The sequence below is a fragment of the Ptychodera flava genome, chromosome 1 (assembly GCF_041260155.1).
Source record: "Ptychodera flava strain L36383 chromosome 1, AS_Pfla_20210202, whole genome shotgun sequence".
NCBI lineage: Eukaryota > Metazoa > Hemichordata > Enteropneusta > Ptychoderidae > Ptychodera > Ptychodera flava.
Genome location: NC_091928.1, coordinates 32,973,955 through 32,995,895, shown reverse-complemented (window position 1 = coordinate 32,995,895; position 21,941 = coordinate 32,973,955). Strand labels below are relative to the sequence as shown.

General features: G+C 36.0%; 1 protein-coding gene across 1 annotated transcript; it reads right to left on the bottom strand.

Moving 5' to 3' along the window:
* Positions 1-408: 408 nt before the first annotated feature.
* LOC139135533 (uncharacterized) lies at positions 409-21,941 on the bottom strand. Its single transcript, XM_070702973.1, has 14 exons — positions 21,814-21,941; positions 16,028-16,152; positions 12,400-13,633; positions 11,521-11,996; positions 10,858-11,024; positions 10,071-10,227; positions 9,493-9,684; positions 8,921-9,026; positions 8,463-8,602; positions 4,085-4,281; positions 3,767-3,844; positions 3,419-3,482; positions 3,017-3,120; positions 409-2,166 (listed from the first exon to the last, which is right to left on the bottom strand). The coding sequence occupies exons 3-14, from the start codon at positions 13,238-13,240 to the stop codon at positions 1,965-1,967; spliced, it is 2,724 nt and encodes a 907-aa protein (XP_070559074.1). The 5' UTR covers positions 13,241-13,633; positions 16,028-16,152; positions 21,814-21,941; the 3' UTR covers positions 409-1,964.

Genomic DNA, 21,941 nt, shown 5'->3' with positions numbered 1-21,941 from the left:
ATATGAAGTAATCCTTGTACCAAGTTTGAATGAAATCGCTCCAGGCATCTCTGAGATATCTGCGTGAACAGACGGACGCACGGATGCCACACGCACGCACGGACATGACCAAACCTATAAGTCCCCCGGATGGTGTCCGTGGGGACTAAAAAGACTCACCAGAAAAATCCATTCATTTTTCACAAATTTTCTCATTTTGCTAATTTCCTTATTATTCTTTTATGAAAGATTAGCAATTATATTATAACATAATGTCCCTTGTCACTCATGCAAACATCATGTATATAAACAAAAAATGGCCGTTTCTAATGAACACATTCACTGATGAAGCACTCACAAAACATTCAATACAGGGGCATCTTGCACCATTTCAAACAAAAAAAAAACAGATTCAAAGGAATATGTGTCTGATACTCTATGGTCTCTTTAAAACAATGACAGCAGTACCATTGTCATGTAAAGTGGCTTTTATTAGAAAATAAAAGAAAATCACGGAATTATATAAAACTTGAATGTTGTTATTACAATATTCTTGAACTACTCAAACCTTTATATAAACTAAAATGGCCTACATTCTGACCTTCAAAAAACACACAAAGCAGCAGTTGTGAATTCATTACATGTAAACAAAATTTATGTCCCCTGTCAATGTGATCTTGAAGGTTCAGCTGCTAATTTATACCGCACGTGCAGACTACAGACTTTTATGGTTTATTCAGAATTTGAGCAGGTTTTTGAACGATCTTTTTGAAACTGACGAATCTTTCATGTTTTTTGTGTGGTAGCACAAAGAATATATAACATAAAAAATAAATTTCAAATAAAGTTACAAACTGCATCAAAAACTAAAACCTCTATAAAGCAATTTACACTTGCTCAAAGCATAATGCAATCTCAAATACATGACACTGATCCTTTGTTTGACAAAAGTTCATTAAATGTATACTCTGCTTTAAAAATATATTCTCTTTATAGAGTCATTTATTTCTAATCTTATAATCATAGAAACTATGCATAGTCTTGATAACGATTAATGTACTCTTATTTTTCAACGATTATCACAATTGTATCCTTTGGGAGTAAAAATTGGTCTTTGGAAATGGATTTTTGAAAATGTGTCATAGCACATTTTATTTGTAATTTTTTGACAATGCAGCATACCATAGTATCAATTCAAAACAAGAACGGCTCCTTAGGGTAATAATGAAAGGTTACTGGTAATAGTCACATGATTAGAATACAGTTTTCAACAAAACAAAGGACATACAAAATCACATAAAAACACATTTTGCAGTACTATAAGTTTTCATATTTTGTTTATCATAACACACTTGTAAAAGTGACAATTCTATGATGAGAAAAGACAAAGTTTACATTTAAAAAGTGCATGTATAACAAGTTTTACGAAAACTTTCAAAACTTACTGGGCTTGTCCTGACCCTGAACTAAATTTGTGAAAAACAGGGCTACATTTGTATGAATAAGGACACCTGATGAAGAGTTGGTATTGATATAGGTATTTGTTGATACCAATATTTGTGCATATACATCTGAGATGTCTTAAGAGAAAGCTTGACAAATAATGTGACTCCATTAAAATTTAATTTCAGTGTATCAATAATGAAAGTAGAAACCTGCAAAGGAAAGCCATATTTCATTGACTACAAGTATTGCCTTCTTTGTAGCATAAAATATGACAGTCTTTGAGAATTAAAAGATTTGGTACAATGTAATTTTCTTTTACATGATTAGACATTCTAATCATGAACGGCACAATGGGCAGTGTAGGTGAAAGACTGAATAGATTATCTGACAAAGAATTAGCACTTTGAAACATGATTAGTCTCTGCAAGAATTAATGGCTCTTTTCTGACACACAGTAGTCATACACAGACTAAAACTCTCATCAGAGTAACCCTGAGACAATATCTACCACAGAATGTCTATTCATTGACTCTGAAAGACTAGAATGCAGCTTCTGTGAAGAAATTTTGCAAGCCTTCTCTTTTGGTCCAATCAGCATTTGTGTCAATCTGTTGTCCTTCTACAGTCTTGGTTTGATGAATGACATCATAGACATTGATCAGCAGATCAGGAAACTCTCTGAGGAACTGTTTCATGTCGTTCATGATTTGTTCATGTCCAGCTGCATTGACTTCGCTGTCCCTAATGAGAAAGGGGATATAATGATGCCTTGTAAGTGTTATTATAAGTGTTCACAGAGCCTCTCTCAATCTTAATAACTACAGTACTTTCTGTGGTGACAATTGCAACTTACTGGTGCTTGCACATTTTTTAAATTACACTTATCCTGGCTATATACATTGCATACCGTAGATCTACTCACTAATCGGAAAACTTCTGATGTTGAGCTGTGCGAGTAGTTGTATACGGTACATGCAAATTTTTCCAACTCAGAAAAAAACTTTGCAGATATAAAGACAATATAGATACAGAACTTAGATGCACTGTCAAGATGATATAAGTAACATGCATACAGTAGGTATATTACGACAACACATTTTCTATGCAGCATTCGTAAAAATGTATCACTATCAGGCTGATACACATACATGTACCGGTACTTATCATATTATTTTAGACAAATACGAAACATACATCGTGTGTACATTATCCTGACAATATACATGGAATAATATACATATGAATACATACAGACAGCTGTGTAAGCAATAAAACATGTATACCTATGCACATTAGCCAGAAAAAAATACACGTAAGTTTTGTACATAATGCAGACAATATAATCATGAATATATATACATAAGTATATAATCCACATGATATGCATGTACAGTGCATACTCCCAGGACATACATGCATACATGTATTTTATCTGGAAAATGTACACGTCTTTTCCAGATGATACACATGAGAAAGATAGATACATCTGTAAATTATACATGTACTGAAATGCATATACTGGCCAATCTATATTTACTAATCATAGAAGAATTGTGTACGTCAGTGGAGAAGATTTGAATAATTGTCTTACCTCTGAGAATAGCACCTTGACACAAACTTCAGAAGGTCCGTCACACAATCGGTCAACTCAGTGGGCTGCAGCAAGTGTTCAAATGTACTGCTAACTTTCTGCTTCTATGAAGAAAAATGTTAAAGCAGTGAAATTTCAGCGAGAAGTGGGAATATCATTTCTTGTAATATATGTAACATGCAATGTTTCTCTTTGTGTAAGCAAACAGCAAAATATACCATCTTGATAGATACTCAAGTTCTGAAAATCTTAACATCAATTCTTATTTTTCATATTGGATTTATATCAAACTTAATGAAATTAAGTATATAGTTTTTATTTCTTTATTGTGAAAAATATTCCTTTTTGATCAGGATGAATTGAAAAAAAAAATGCTTATGTTAGTTTTTAATCCACACTTACCCAGTTTTTATATTTCAACAGCTGCTCTCTGCTGCCAATCGTAGTTTTCACACTGTCACTACCACTGCAAAAGAAATAATCGAATGTTCTGTTGACAAAATACCTATTCCCTGAGTGAGAAGACAATGCCTTACAAAATGTGTGATGGCAGATGTACCAGTATGGTCAGCATGAGTATGGTGGGCAGAAAGGAAATCATGATTTGACAAGTTGATAGATTGTTCTCATCAATCATCGATTTGAAAACTACATTTTTATACATTGTCAGCTTGACATAACAACACTCAATGATACTTCTATATGAGGTGTATATACTGATGGAATATATGATTTATATACATTCCATACCTGCCATAGGAGATGATCTCTTTGCCAACAGAGACCAGGAACATCAGTTGCTTTGACATATCCCAGAAGTATGGATGTCTGTAACACAAACAGAAATACCTACTATTCAATACTAAATTCAAGATTCTTTATTCCAAAATACAATCATCCAGCGACTCTCTCTGCAGCTGCAAAATGCTCTATGACAAGCACATTACAATGAAATTTGATAATTTTGCTTGATATTCATCACAACTTGTCTTTTAAGGAAAATGGTCCCTGTGCTACTTTCAACATTGATTTCTTTTCACATGTTGTTAGAGTGAAATTCATAGTTACCTTGACAGTTCATCTATTGAAGGTCTCTCCTTGCGTTCTGATCGGATCATCCATGAAATCAGATGTTTTGCCAAAGGATCTGTGATGCATTCCAGCGTGCTCGTTCCGTTACATATGTTGTACTGTATTAGTGTTTTATTATTTCCGAATGGATGCTGCCCACCGGAAAGAGTAAAACACACCACCATTCCTGCAACCTTTGAATCAAAGAAAGACACATGACCTCATAAATTATCATTTTCTCGCATACATGTATTGACAACAAAGTGGTATCATGGTAAATAATTCATATCCCTATGACTGTACCCTTACCGAAAATTATTTCTACTGCAAATTTGCCGTAAGTTTGCTGCAAATATGCAGCAAGCATATAGCTTGCAGGAAGGCGTTGCAGAAGTTTGCAGGTAGATGTGACCCTCCCGCAAACCCGTAAGTCAGTTTGCAGCAAATTTGCCGTAAACGACCAAGTTGCTATGCAAATTTGCCGTAAACGACCAAGTTGCTGCAAATATGGCGGCAAAACATATTACTTGCTGCAAATATGCAGCAACACATGGATTGACATATTTCCCACTATTTCATTACCAGGGAGTACACACTACACACTGAGTACCGTTGCACTTCATGACCAGTCATGTGTAAGCAACATAAAATTGATCTTTCATTTATATTTTATGTTCATTTATTTCATAACAGACAATCCACTTTTTAAATTATAATAACTGGTAATGCTAGATAATGAACAGCTTCAGTTATGCTGGTGAAAGCATTGCATGGATATAGAGTGCATCTATAGTATATACTGTAGTGACATGATGTAATAAAAGTGCCCTTTGACAATCCGGTTGGGTAAATTATGGTTGGATCGAAAACTGAATTTTTAGGAAACAAATTTTTAAAACAGGGACTTGTCTGTCTTGCAAGTTACACCCTGTATTTTCTGTGAATGATACCAAAATGCAAACAGTTTCGAACGAAATGTGCGTTTGATGATGGTCTGTAAGGACACGTCGTAGACTTTTGTTACTGCAAATCTGTACAGTAATATTTCCGCTACTACCTCCAAGCAGAGTAGTGGCTGTGCTCCAAGCTATTAATCCCATCAATATAGTACATAGTATATACGGTACGTACAATGCACGCAATGCAATGTGGTGGCGGGGTTAAAATCGTAAAAAGTCAAAACCAGCCCGTAAAAGGCAGGAATCCCGTCCGAAAACACCACAGCTATGGACCCACAGCTAAGTCTGTCCCATTGATGCCGCTGACAAAATCTCGCCTTCTGATAACATGGGTCGAGGTAAAAGGCTTTTGTCCATGTTTTCAGCGTTAGAGTTATATTGCCGAGCACAAATTTGAGGTTTAGGATTACACTCCATCCCGAGTCGCTGTACGAAAATTCAAAGCGCCGCTTCACCAACGTCCAACACGTCCTGTGTATCAGCTGCGAGCAGCCGACATGTTTACACTCTCCGGTCACGGTTCATCAAGGTCAGTTCGCGCATTGATATTGATTCTTCGTGCTGAAAGAATTTTTACTCTCTTTTTAGTCTTTCTATGATAGAATAACCATTTTCATTAAACTAATAAATTAAATGCTATATTAAGTATAAAATATAACGGATTGGTGCAGATGTAGAGTCAATTCCAGCATTTAAAAACGGGACTACATTAGCAATCGCGTAATGATTTATAGATCGCACTTCCGTTATCGTCATGAGGCTTGATCGGCGCGAAGTTAGATTTTAGTACCATCGGCCAGTGTCGGCTGCGTACTCGTGAGCAGGGAGTTTCTAGTGGACAATTTCGTGATCTTTCTATGGAATCGCCAACCAAATGATATCACATAGTTGTAAAAACGTGTATACAGTACCGGACAGGCGGAGTTCTAAATTTGTGAACGCGAGCGGCAGTAAAGATGCCGACTATATTTTCTGAGTACGGTTTTTACACACAGCACGGTGAGACCTGCAACCGGACCGGGAATCGTCCAGCGTCTGCGAGCCGTTCAGAAATGTAAGTCAATGTACTGTTTGTCTGTACGTCGATCGCTATAATTATGTTCTGTAATCGTTGTATTGCAATCTTTACCTATAGATAAATTTTCGTTGAGTACTGATTCATACTGAATTCACTTTCGTTTCACAACAGTTACTTACAGTAAGTGCTGAGATTTTTGCAGATTGTCGCCGTCGTGTATGTAAACAACATACGGCGAGTTGTCCGCTGTCGGACATTTTAATCATTATTAATTTAATTTCGATCATGAATATTTATGCATTTTCTGCTTCAATTTTTCAACTTGATTTTGTCTCATTTTCAAATAATTATCGATTTCTTTCATGAAATTTACAATGTTTGGTCAAACGGTAAAGACTTACACTCTTCCCTGAACGATTTATATTTTTCAGAATCCATTGCTGGTATACTAAAGGGGACAAGAAATTCAGAGAACAGAAAGCCAAATCGCAGCCTTTGACAGTAATGTAAATGTTACATGAACTTCTCAAGTCAAAAGAAAATCTTGACATGATCATGACACTTATGTGGCATGAAATGAACATGGCATATAAAATAAATTGTACCACAATTGAATTTAACTTTTTTTCTCTGTCATCTTTTTGTTTATAATAACTTTATTTGCGCTGACCGTTGTTTCTCGTGAAACTGGTATTTCAGAGTTTAGTTGGATAAATAATATTTATATATTGGCGGACTGTGGACAGCACAAGATGTGTTTTATCCAACTAAACTCTGAAATACCAGTTTCACGAGAAACAATGGTCAGCGCAAATAAAATAATTTGCTGTATGGAGTTTGCGGCAAATTTTCAGTAACATTCAATTAATTTGCCGCAAGTTTGCTGCAAGGATTGTGCCGCAAATTTGCTGCAAAGAGTTGCAGCAACGTTGCGGCAGGGAGTTTGCTGCATATTTGCAGCAAGTTCACAAGAAACCTAATTTGCATCTGAAAAATGAACCACCCGCATATTTGCGGCAAGTAGTTTGCTGCAAATTTACTGCAAAGCTTGCGGCAAATTTGCAGTAACAGTTTGCGGGAGACCTAAAATTTCGGTAAGGGTAGTACCAGTACAACACAAAGTTTTACCAGTTTTGCCTGAACTACATCCTACAGACCAGAATTTCAGCATAAACAAGATTACCATGTAAATCAACATCAGCATTTCTGGAATGGTACTGATAGAATCATGACACATCACTTCTCAGTTCCTTTTTTCTTTTACAAAACAACTTTGATGAAACTCGTTAGCATTTGTTTGCATCTCCTGTATACGGCACCAGTTCTTGTGTTTTTTAGTCATCAGTGTTATGAAAATTAGCTTGTTTGACTGAAGACTAGTAACCCAGCGAGTCCACTCATACTATCACTTTTAATAGAGCCCCTATGGAAATCCATTTGAGTCGGCTACCAAAGTGAATTAAGGGGGCGCTGTACCCAACACAGCATATTTTGCTCAAAAATCACTTTTTACAAATATTCATTCAATTTTAATTAATATGTTAACCCAAGATTAAAATGTTGGTGGGGTTCACCTTTGGGCTTGTCAAGTAGTCGTAAGTTTTGTGATAAAGAAGTGTTAATTTATGCAAATGTATGCAAATCACCCGATTTCCTGGCTTCTTTTTCCTCCTAATTTCAAAATTTCCAAAGAATTTAACTCCACTTTGGCTGGGTCAAATTTTCTGAAATTTTCACATTATATTCTTCAATGATCTTTAAAAAAACGACTATTTTGTTTGGCAATAACGTTCATACATTTTAAATAAGAGGCATTTGAATGTTACTAATCATGATTTTAATCACCTTTTTTTGAAAGTCAGTTTTTCAACCCTTGCCATTTTTGAATGAGGATAGATAATGCAATATAAAATAGTGGTTTTTTACTACATATTCCCTTCTTTCAAGTTAAATATTACATTTCAGAAAATAGTGTCAAGGTTTTGACTTAAATTAATTTTCATCATTAATACCGAAATTGAGGTTTTTTACCCCAAATATACACCCAACTCATCTTTCGAGTAAACTACTGCTACCATACTAAACTTTTGAGTCTCTGCTTTTTGAAAATATATAGTATGAGGGGTTTCCTTGTCATCTTTGATGAGAAATATTGCTTTGAAAAAAAATGTGTTGGCAACATGCAGCTCCACCTTAACGCTAATCTTAAGTCATCCCTAAAAGTTTAAATACAGCCCATGTTTCTTCTGTTCTCTTGCTAGGAACTCTATGATAGATAATATTTTGTCCCTATGATTTTATGGATTTAACTTCCTCATGTATACACAATAAAGTAAGAGATTATGAATGTAATTGCACCGTTAATGACACGCACATTGGTGAATTCATTTGACCCTACCTGAATATCACTTCGCCAACAGAATTTAATCTTGTCATTGTTTTCTTCAATACCACTGTCTGATGCCTTATTTCCATCACACTCATCCTGGTCTTCAACCAGTGCCTGTAAAAACTCTGTAGGCAGCCAACACATTGTACCTAAGAGAGGAAAATCAGAGGCAAAAGTGAGCAAATCATCTCAGCATTGATCATACACTGTCAAAATATCTCTCTCTACATGCAAATCAATACATTGCAGGCAGTATGGCTCAGTCAATATGTTTGTACACAAGGCAGGAACAAAGGCAACTTTTTGACGAGGACTATCAAAGAAATTGTTGCTTTGTGAGGTAACCAAAAGTGTCTTTTTTTACTGGTATATACAGTTATAGCGAAGACACAATGCCTTGAATTAAATGGCCTGAAGTGCAAGGGTACATGGCACAGTATTTCAAAATATAGTACCGGTACACCTACCTATTCCTCTGGTTGTGTAAGTGCTAGTTCCTGTATCAATGCATCGGCTGATACCAAAGTCTGTGATTTTTGCATTGCCTTCTGAATCAATGAGAATATTCTCTGGCTAGAAATTGGAATGAGAGGACAAAAGAGCAAAGCATAATTACAGGTGCACAATGCTGATTGATCTTTTGGCTGACACTTTACAATTCTGTTAACATAAAGTTAAAACTTTGAATGTATCAGTGAGTGTGACAATTGACAAAACAAGATTAGACCTCAGTGAAAAATTAATTAAGATCTCAATAACAAATAAAATGTACCACAAAAAGTAAAGATACATGTATGCATTATTAAAATTTCAGGTATTTCTGGCAATCTTACAATGATAGCAGTCTTTTACTAATAACAAAACTAATATGATAAGTAGACTTCTATCATATGGCTTTTAAGATTATATTGTAATTTTTAGCCCTAAAATATTTGTACAATTTTCAAAGTGATGATGGAATGGTCTTCAGCTGATGCTTTTTCATCCCACTCAGCTGATCTGTAACAAGCTTTTAAAAGTGTGATATCTAGTGAATCACCTTTAGGTCTCTGTGTACAATGATGGGATCATGGTTGTGAAGAGCTTTCAAGCCCTTGAGAATGTCATGTACTAACTTCTTGGCTGCTTCTGCTAGCTTTCCATCTTTCTTCAAATGTTTGATGTGTTCCTTGAGTGTTCTCTCACACAATTCCAGTACTATATACACATACTGCTCTGTTTCAATAATGTCCTACAGGGTAAAGCAAATGTGAAAATGGATTTTACCTGTTTATTAGCAAAGTAAATGCTTGTCGACATTACAACACAAGTTGCTGTTGTTACAAGAGTTAAGGCACGGTTTCACTGTGTGAAGTTGTTGTATCAGAATGCACCGCCTTTGTTTATGAATGAAACATTTACTGTTAGCAACATATCTATGAACAACAATGAAGCTAGTTCTGAAATGCGCTCTAATCTCTTGCCAATATTTGGACACATTATGCCCGGACGCCGGACGTGATATGACAAATTATAACACAAATGTGAGTTTTTTTACTCATAGCGCTACACAGGAATTTACATGTAGCTTGAGGTATATGATAATGTACGGTTTAACGTCTACTGGCCGATACTCACATGACACTTGACAATATTGCCAAGACACAGATTAGGACTTCTCAATACCATTTTTTCCTTGTCTATTATGTTTGACATCGAACTGTCAATGCGTTTTACAGCTACTCCCTGGTTATTGGTCATGTCATATCCCAAAAATACCCGGGTACCATAGGATCTGTTGAAAAAATTGGAAAGTTGGTTACCCAGAGAACTATGATCATATCAGTCATACACACGCCAGTCACACACATGTAGAAAAGAAATGACATGAATATACTGTATCATTCTGTCTTTCACACTGCTGGGCTTGAAGTTCATCTGCTCTACCTCGCACAACTGGCACAATAAACTGTAACATTTTGATCATGATGATAGTTTGTGCAACAATTGACTTTTATTTTAAAACAAGCATATTATATTGTTTTTCTCCCTCCATTTTGCAGAAATGCAAATTTATAATCATCCAAAGATAAAGCATTATACCGGTATTACCTGTGATATTAATGTTGGCATATGAATGTAAGTCAAGACTGCAATTCAGATGTCAATAATAATATCACAAATTTCATTCGTACAGGGCTATGATTGACAAGCTGAACACTACCTTTAGGGCATTGAGAGTAGAGCAAGAAAATGTACATGTTCTTCACAAATTTAAACAAAATTAATGGAAACTCTTGAAAAGGAAGATTTAATGGAGCTGTAACATGTGGTGTGCAAACGATATCGATCAAATTCCATGAAAGATATGATGTGAATAACTGCTTACAGGATTAATAAAGTGTACATCATAAACTTATCTTACCCAGTTGCAATCTGGAATTCTCTGCCAGTTTTCTCACAAATTTTTATCTTCCCTCCTAATGAAATACTGTTCAATAGAGTACATTGGTTGTTGGGGAAAACTTGCAGCCTTTCTAACTTGTCTGCCCACACGCGAGTCTTATGAGTCATAGGCAAAATTCTGTCTTCCTAAAGTAAACGAAAAAAAATATGATACTGTAAATGTTTCTGAACAGGTGTACATGTATTCCAACAAGCTCTCACAGAACAAAACACAAAAAGCAAACCAATCAAGGAAAAATATTTGATACATCCGAAGAATGATTATACTGACACCACCATGGATGAAAAGATTTTAAATAAGAGCATGTTTACATACCCTTAGTCTTAGCTTGAGAAAGAAAGGCTTTTGTAGAGTATTGGGTATTTTTCTTCATTTTCTCATTAACTTTAGATTCTCTTGTACATAAAGTTCAGGCGCGTTTATGTTGAGAAATAAGTCTAGCTTACTACACTTGATATCACAAAGTTGCAACAATGATAAAATTATCTGTTGCAACTGGTATTGTGATTTTCATTTTGTCTAATTTGACTTGCAATGAAGAGCACACGTACATGTACACACAGAGGGTTTGTCTACCGAAAGTCTGAAGTTGAGTAACGAGAGTAATTCAAAGTATGTCACCTGGTCTTCTGGTATTTCCATCGGTGACTCATCAACACAAACACTGTTTTCCAAGGAATCCATAGAGATGTCACGGAGGGATCTTGTTAAACTGTCTGTGCGCCTTCGACTTGGTATACCTCCCCTGTTGCCCATGTTCGAACCTCCATGTACATGTCCCCTGGGCATGCCCTCCTGGGCACTACTGCTTTCTGCAGACACCGGTACACTCACCACATTTGATGATGAACCATTTCTTGCGCTACCAATCGGCCCACTGATAGATTTTCTTTGTTTGGCAGGCACAGCACCATCTTGTCTCTCCTGCTCAAGGGATGTCCTAATACTGCTCTCTGTGTTACTGCGAGCCAGATTGTGAACAGATCTTCCTGTAGTTGCCTCTGGAATCAGTTCTTTCTTCCTCTCCCCTGTGGAATTTCGTTTTCTACTTGTCTTAGCAGCTGTCGGCGGGGTTGATTCATCCATGCCAATTGAATCTATGAGTATAATGAATTGATAATTTAAATTCATTCAAATAATTTTTCCAATATATCGACAATACAGTGTTTTCAGTCGCGTTCAAACCCACAACCTACGGTATCAATCACCTAGCGGAGAAGCAACAGACAAAATCGCTTGGCCAAATCCCCACTCTCAAAAAGAGTGGTTCAATAACCGGTAAGTTGTTACATTTTTCTGGCTGAGACCCCTCCACAGGCTGTAGAGTTCAGAAGCACTCATGCTTGTACGCTCACTATCACACATCACACACAAACTTTATTGAAGTAATGAATATACATCACTTTGAACTGTTAAGATTTGTTTAACTTGCCGCATAGCATACCGTACAACAGCTACAGTATACCGGTATATGTTCCTAATGTATACTACTGTTCTCACCTGCAGCCTTGAACCAGAGATCTACAAATTGATTCTTTGATTCTGCCAATTCTTTACATTCAATCAGATCAGCTTTCAACTTCCTTGCTTTCTTGAAGGCAATGTCCTTCTGAACAATTCGCTGTGTGATCTTCTCAGCCCACTTTGAACCATCTGAGGTTTCAGTGGTCGCATAGAGTCCAGTTTCCACACCGCAATAGCTGTTGTAGTCGTCAGTTTTGAAGAGCTTTGCTAGGAACTTAACAATACCAGAACAGCTTGGTACCAGGACGGGCAGGCCGGCTTGCATTGCCAGATACGCTGCGTAGTTGAAGGGATCTTTCTTTTCTGGGGCAACGAGCAAAATACTCTGCTGGATGACAGTTTTCAGTTCTTTAAGTGACACAGCTGCAGCAATGTTGATCTGCAGTTGACCACACTTTGATTTTTTCAGAAGGTGCTTTCTGAAGCTTTCAGCCACTTCACTGTTGACACCGTATAAGTTCCATTTTGGTACCTTGTCATAATGATGGCTGAAGTTGTCACCGACTTTACCCATTGCCACGGCAATCACATCATATCTGGAGAAATCCCTCTCAGACTGAACATTACAGATTGTCAAAATTTGATTCACACCACTGTCGTAATTCTTCACTTGTATACTGGTGAATTGCTCTGACGTTGGTGGATAATAGCAAAAATGTGGAACTTGTCTGCGTAGACTTTGGTACTTATTCTGAAAATGACTGTACACCTCTGGGCCGACCGACAACACAACATCTGCCATCTCTGCAGCATGGTATGCTTTCTGTTCAAGCTTGTAGTCACCGAAATCTTCAGGAATGTCATGGTTTATGAGCATGAATTTTGAACGGCGACCAATCAGCAGTCTTAAGTGCCATCCCTGCAGCCACCAGTTGCTTGTCAGCTCCCATTGCCTGATGTGCAACTATCAAACCAATCCTTGGCATTGAACCATTATACAGTTGCCCATACAAACTACTGCTGTATACAGAAAGCCAGTCAATGGATGGAGTTTTGTTGTGTAGGCCCTTAGTTTTATGTTCCTGAGCATTAACGAGGTAGACACCAGTTTTTTCATCAAGAGTGAAATCTTCTGCTTTGATTGTCAGCCTTGTGGAAAATGTTTGTATTCCCAGACTAGCCAAGGTAGTGGTAAGCGTCTGATTGCCTATTGCAACTCTGTCAACCTCTTCTGACCACTTATTGCATGCAAATACTGCACAGTATGAACCTGTGAAGAGCACAATGAAACAGATCATGATGCTGAACTGTAACATTACATGCAGATCATACTACAATAAATGCTCAAATCACTAATGTACATCAAGCCGTAGCCTCACTGATAGGATGAGCAGAAATTATGCAGAATATCACACAGTGTACATGAGGAAGTCTACATACTGGTACCAGACTACAAGTGTGTGTATTTACAATTGCCCACAGACATTGGTCTACACATGTGATCCAGCCCTACCCCTATTTACCCTAGTTCCCTATAAACAGGTCCACATCTACCATTTGTAGCCATCAGTTTAGGCGAAATCATCGTTGTGACAGGGTTAATATGCAACTACGTGCGACCTGGCAGACAATATTGTTGATGTTTTATCATGGCAAAATTATCTGACAGTGTTTAATTTACACTTTCTCTTGATTTTGTTTCTAATTTGTAGATACATGTACGGTACATTCAAAACCAAACAATACTGGTATGATGAAACTTTGGCAAATTTATATGAAAACCCAACACACAATGTATACATGTAATGTAAATTTCCTGATTTATTTATTTGAATCAGAATATGCTACGTTATCATCTCTATACTTTAAAATAAGATGCAAAGGTTATGGGACCAGTGGTTTCAGAGAAAACGACAAAAAATGAGTTGATTCACCAAAAAAACCCACATATTATGCAAGCTCTTCTCACTGTAAGTTGTAACCAGATATGAACTGAAAATGCTCACGTGTTTCATTATTATTGCAGTTATGTGTAAATTTGAACCTTTGCCACATGTTTGCAACTTCATTGAAAGTATTATGATCAACATAATGAACAATATTCACAGCAGATTAACTCTAAAAGATCATGAAGTATACAAATATGTAATTAGCTGAAACAAAAATATTAAAGTTCTTTGACTGCTGTCATTGCACCACCACTTTGTATAGCAAGTGTAATTACCTTTAGCCAAGTCCTTCAAGCCATATATGCCGAACTGTGAAAGCTCATTAGATATGCAAATTATAAAATTAGCTGATATGAAAATGTGAAATGACTTTCGATATTGTTTTAACCTCGAATAATCATCAATGTACATAGCATGTTTTGCCAACTTTGATCAAGTAAATCCCAGTATATATCCCTAATTAGAAAAGATCATTGAAAATGCAAATTAGGAATTGGCTGAAGAATTTTGATCAAGTCAAATCATATATATATCCCTAATTAGAAAAGTTCATTAAATATGCAAATTGGCAACTATCTTTCATGTCATCCCTGAATGGTTCCCACTGATGATATACCGGTATCTTGTGTGATCAACATTTGTACCAAATCTCATCAAATTGAGTGCAGTTGTTTTCAATATCCGTTTTTTTTTTCTTCTAAAATCATTAATTATGCAAATTAGCAAAAAGTATGCAAGCTACACCCACCAAAAACTAATCAGTTCTTGGCATTTGCTAACTGAATCTATGTACCAGATTTGATTCTGATCTGATAAGCCGTTTTTGAGATATCGGACCAACAGACAGACAGACACACAGACAGACAGACAGACAGACAGACAGACAGACAGACATCGCTGCGACATATGCTCACGTGTCTGAACACGTGAGCAAAAAATCAGTCCAAAATTATCCCTATGAATGTAGAAACTAAATTTGAAAAGTAATGATAGAATGACAGAAAACCTTGGCTTGATATTTATCCTTAAAATTTACATGTGAGAACATCACCTGATATTTTTTTCACATCAGACCATAATCCACTGACCAAATTTTAGGCAATCAGACTAAGAGGTGACAGAGGAGAAATATTTCAGCCAAAAGACTCTAAAATTTACATATGCAAATTTCCTCATGAGGTGAACATAATCTACAACAGTTTATCCCTAAGCATCTACAAAACACACGTAAAAGCTGTTGGAACACTGTTTCAGAGAAAAATCTACCTTCCCCAAAACACAAGGAAAAATCTCATACAAATATGTATTTCAATCAAAACTGAGTGACTACTGATACATAATTAGCTAAACTCCAAATCTCAGAGTTGTTTGATACCCATTGTGAAGATAAAGAAAACTGAGAGAGTATTTTTAATTTACATCTTCAAATCAGGAGGAATGAGTAGTTACGTGTACCAGTAGTACTAAACAGCAACAGGACAAGCAGTTTGAAACGACTTCCGCATAACAATTAAATATATTGAAGCCAGGCAACAGAAACTGAATGAAAAAAGATGTTTAGTGTTGTTTATGGAGGAACTAAAAAGGAAGCAATGAATAACAAAACACATAATACGATAAAAAATTTACAAAAAATATGATTTAATGCAAAGTTAACATTTTTGGGGACAAGGGCAATTTATATGTATGGATTTGGTTGATTTCAGTAAACTCACCTGAATCTGATGCAAAAGCTGACATTTTGTAAAGTTCATTTAGGGTGGCGTTATTTCTAAAATTTCTCTAAGTTTCAGTCTTCTCTGCCTGGCACTTCAAAAACTAAAGACTCTGCACATCCATGCTAAAAATGTAAAATAATATATGAAAAAAAATATTAAAAAATTTTCACCAACCTTTAAAACATACAATGTTCTTGTGCCAACCATAGATAGCTGTACAAATATGTACAAATATTGATTGTTTCCAATTAGTAGGTCTTTTTTAAATGTCTGTGCTGCAGACACATGAATGATGAAAACATCTGTTAGAGTCTTGTCAAGAAAGAACTACATTAGTTTTGTTTTCAGTCTATGTACGGTAAATGATTCTGATTGAATTGACAAACAGTGTCAGTGGATGACCTGCCACCATACAGTAGGCAAGTGGTAAATAAACCAATTCAACTGCTTTCTCAGATCATTTGCATGTGTGGACTGCTGTAATAAGAAGAGGGACTCACTGTTTGGAGATAATATATTATTTCAATAAGTTATGCACCTTCACTAATAGCAAGTACAAATGCACAGCTACATGTACCGGTAGTTCCTAAAATACCGGTAGAAAACAGGTTCCATGATAGCTGTGAATAATCAGCGGTGTTGTAGCATATATGTACATGTATTGATTGGCCCCCCGGGACAAAAATGCCGGCCAGAAAAAGTGAGTTGCATGTACAGTCAGTGATAAAGCAGGTACCTGTAGGTTGATTTTGTCAAAGCCTCTTGATTCATAATTTTGCGAGCTAAATCAGCAACAACGATCAGTGTCATAATAAACTACCGAAAAAGCCCATTGGTTAGCTTGCAGCGGTTCTGTGGCAAGGACCCCTGACCCAAGTGCAATCGATATGCCACAGCACTGTTGTATATTAAAAGCTACATGTAGTTCCAGGACAAATGTACTTGTATAAAAAGCCCCATTCAGGAAGAACTATGCAAATAGCAAAGAAAAGTGTGACTCCTTGACTCATCATTCTTAACGTTAATATAGTTTAATACCGGTATAAATTTTTCAAATTGAATGTTCATGCTTGTGAGCAAAAGTTCTCAGGAGGCAACATAAAATCAGCATATTTACGCATAAAACATGAAAAATTAGACAAATATGAATCTTATTATCTATTTCTTGGTATCTCAACATTTTCTAGGGTTTTTCGTTCTATTTTAAACTTTTTGTAAATCTACCGATATGTGCATAACTACTGTTAACTCCCGCAGACCTAAATTTTATGAATGAACCAAAGCAAAATTAATTTTTTTATGCATTACAGGAAAAAATACATACATACATGCAGAGTTCGCGATTACGCAAAAATTGTGCGTATTTACGCATTGAAATTGAGTCTCTACGCATTTTTTTCATTGTTATGCGTTTTCTATACGCAAAGGATAACACCGAAAGCACTCCAAACAACTGAGCTTAGGCGACAACCAGACGAAATTTGTTGCAACACATTTCTGTCAATCGCTCATTTTGTGTGGAAAGTTTCGGATTCTCTGGGCGTTGTCTAAAAATCGGCATCGTAGTTCACACGTTATCGCGTTAGGCATGTTATCATGTCAGCTGTACCTATGAATTACGTTGCTAATTTTCAGGTGAGCGATAGTTTCTGAAACTTATGACACAAAGTGAGTGATTGACAGAAATGTTGCGACAAATTATATAAATGCCAACCGTGCACGATCATGGCATCTCGCTGTTTCCAAATTTTGATCAAGCACACATGCAGCATAGCGTCAAAGCAGACAAATCTGTTTTCTTTCAACTTTGCTCTACGAGTCTGTGAAAAAAATGATTCATCCGTAGAGCTCGTCGGAATCCCGATAAATTTTGAACACTGCAGAAGTGTCTGGATAAGCTGCCATAACTCTAACTTTTGGGTTGCCCGATGTGTTTTGACGGTTGCATGTATACCCTTCGCTGTTACGTTTCAACATTGTTCAAGTTGTTCGTTAAACTGTTTTCATTAAAATAATGTTACATCGTACAATCCGAATATGTAGTGTAGGTTTATTCAACGGCACATTGTATTTTGCAGTCAGTTTTTTCATCAATCGAGTGCGGAAGTGAAATTACACACTCAAATCCAGCCATTACGCAATTTTAGCAGACTAATGCGTATGCCGTACGCGAGGAGAAAAAAGTCACCGCGAACACTGATACATGTATAGATAAATAAATAAATGAATAAATTAATAAATAAATATAATATGTATTAAATCATATGAAAATCAAAATTTATGCTGATTGTATCACAGGGGCTGAAAAATTATGGTGTGAATTTTTCTCTGGCGAAATACATGTAACACTAATTAATATGTGCATTAATATCTGCTATTGCAATTATTACCAAAATACAGGTACTTGAGCAGTACTGGTATGCACCTGTGACTGCTGCTATCATTCATGACAGGTCTATCAACAAAGCAATGAGATTATGGAGAAATGTAGTTATCGCAAATGCATAATACAGCATATTGCATGATTAAGGTTAGATTCTTCCATGTATAACTTTTATTTAGAATCAGATTTGCCTGTCCCCATGTTTTAATAGGCACCCTGGAATCTCCAAAACAAGTATGGTTTAAGTTTGTGAACACCAGCCATCACATCAGTCAACACTGCCAGTCACTGTTCTCCACATACAGTTTGGAAAATCAGAGGGTCAGTTTACATGTACATAACAAATATGTGTATTCTTTTCTTGTGAAAGATGTTTTCTTTTTGTTTGGTTATTAACATCCTGGTATAAATAGATTGCTCGCAAACAACAGAGGGGTGACCCACATTTCAAAATCTCCTTGTCGACACACCCTGCAGACAGAAAGTTCACATGTCACATGACATGCCACCACAGACTACTGGAAGTAAAGTACCAGGTGTATAAATATGCTGTCTGGCGATAATTAATGCTATATGGATAACATACATTTGAATTAGGGGGAGTTTGTGATACTCATAGATTTCTAACATGCCACCTCAGGCTAGTAAATAAACTTAAAGTTTAAAAGTTCAAGCATGGATGATTCACACAGTTTGAAGGCTATAAATATACACATTCTGAACAATGCACTCAGTCTGGTATTGCATTTCCATGTTTTTGACACTAGAGGATGTTATTGAAATACATGTATTAAATATAAAACCAAATATGAGCTAAAAATACATGTACAGGTAACAAAAGCAGATGCAGTTAAATAATAGGCATTTTTAATACATGTCAAAGTGATCACTACCAGTACCGGTACACTGTATCATGTATGTGCAAAAGTGCATACTGGTACATTGATTGGTAAGTCATATTTAATCTATATGCATTGGTTAAAAAAATAATATTAAAAGAAATATTGATATTTTTCTGCACTTGTGCTACATGTATCTCAGGACAATTAATCAAATGCTATATATCACCAAAGTTTATAGATTGGATCACCTTTGCATGCCATTTTCAGTTTGTCTACAATTAGATTAATTTTATTTTTGTTTCTCAGGAGCAGATTTTCTTTCAACATTTACCATACTGGTAATGTCTACAGATGCATGAATCAAGAGTACATCTCAGGAATTGCAATATTTTTATCTCCATGATGACCACTGGTATACTTGTATAGATTTGACTCCGTGTTGTCATTGTGTTTTGTCATTTTAAGAGAAAAATGTTTCATGAGAGAATCAGTGCAACTTCATATGTTTCAATAATACGTAGGATCAGGGGGCTGTGTGCTATTATGTGATCAGATTTGTTGCCTTCTAGCCTGCACATACACATCACAGTTAAAAACTGCAATTATGCAATTCACCATAGTCAAATCAATTATAATATGCCTTGAAACTCAAATACTCGGTCATAAAATTGCTTGGAAATTCCCAATGGAAATTAGAGACCAGCCTCTCCAACACAGAAACATCTCCACAAGATGCACTACTTTGCTGATGTTGCGTGGGCAACAATATGTCAGTCTAACCCCATCCTACATAAATGATGACTCATCAAGTCTAAAGGTTGGGTTCTGTTATACAGGTACACTGAAACTAATAAATTTCACATACTGCCAGGAAACAAACACCAATATTTTTTCAAAAAGGCTGACTGCAATCAATGTATGATAATTCCAGATTTTAACTGCAGTTAAAAGATCACATAATGTCAGTTAATTAGTATACTGGTGCTGTATGTATAAAATGTAAAGTACATGTCCACATATTACACTGTGTGTGACCTACAGTATCTTAGGTATATGCTCAAATCATTGTACATGTATCAATACTCCTGCAACTGCTTGTCTGAGCATCATTGAAACTACCATACCCCTGAATTCATTGCGTGATTGCAAACAGATCACATTCAAGTACACAAATATGATAGGTGTACCGTATAGCAGAGTTTGGCTCACCATATCTACTCAATGGATATTCCTAATGACTCCTTTTCACTCCTTCTCTGTGCATCAACCAAAGTCACTTTGTTTCAGATCATGAGTGTGGACATGTAAACCAGGCACAGAGAGGTGAAAAGGTGAAATGGGACAGGACATAAATACAATATATTGAATTGCAGCCAACTGGGAAGTACACTTTTAATTGTGTTAAAATATCATAATGAACAAAACTTTAAGACTGCCTTTGTCATCTGATGAAAACACAATCAATTATTGTACGTCTTTCTTTCTTCAGCAGAGTATAATGTTATAAATGCAAATTTCCTTGATTTATTTGTTCCAATCACAACACACTAGTTGTCATCTCTAAATACCGGTACTTTACCAAAAATGTGAAGGCTATCAGACCAGTGGTTTCAGTAAAAACAACCAAAACTGAGTTAATTCAACAAAAAACACTACATATAATACAAGCTCTTCTCACTGTAAGTTTGAAACATCAGTACAAAATCATTCCCATGACTGTTGAAACTAACTTTGAAATGATAGAGTAATAGAAAACCTTGTTTTGACCACGTGTTCATCCTGAAAATTTAAATGTGAGATCAGATAATCACCTGATCATTTTTTCACATCAGAACATAATCCACTGACCAAATTTAGGGCAATCACACTAAGAGGTTGCAGAGGAAAATATTTCAGTAAAAAAACTCTAAAAATTTACATATATGCAAATTTCGTCATAACTTGAACACAAACAGGAACAGCTCTACAGTATCTGTGTGCATCTACAAGCACATGTGGAAGCTATTGAAACTGTTTCAGAAAATAATATATCTTCCCCCAAACATGAGGAAATATCTCATACAGATAATGCATTTTAATTGAAACTGAGTGACTACTAGTACATATGTTAACCTACCGTACACTCAAAGTCTAATGGCTATTTGATATCCATTGAAAGGACAAAGATGTATAAAAATGATGAGAAAACGACATATTTTAAATTTACATCTGCAATTTATCTTAATTAAGCCACTGTCAGGAGTAATGAGTCGTTAGTACGGTACTGTTAAAACAACACCAGGAGAGGCAATTTGTGAGAAGTTCTGCATAACAATAAAAAATTGAAGTCAAGCAACAGAAGATGGATGAGAAATGCCACTACCAATTACATGTACATGGTACATCTGATAAGTTACATTGTAAGTGTTGTTGATGGCAGAGCTATAAAATGAAGCACTGAATTACTTTCCTCATATACGATCAAAATTTAACTAAAAATGTGATATAATGTGGGAGAACATTTTCAGGGACAAGGACAAGTTATTTTGTGTGGATTGGACTGATTTCAGTAAACTCACCTGAATCTGATGCAATTAAGCTGACATTTGCAAACTTAAATCAAGGTGGAAATTTCTTCAAGTTTCAAAATCTCTGCCTGGTACTTCAAAATCAAGGACTGTACACTTCCATTCTCTATAAGCATGCT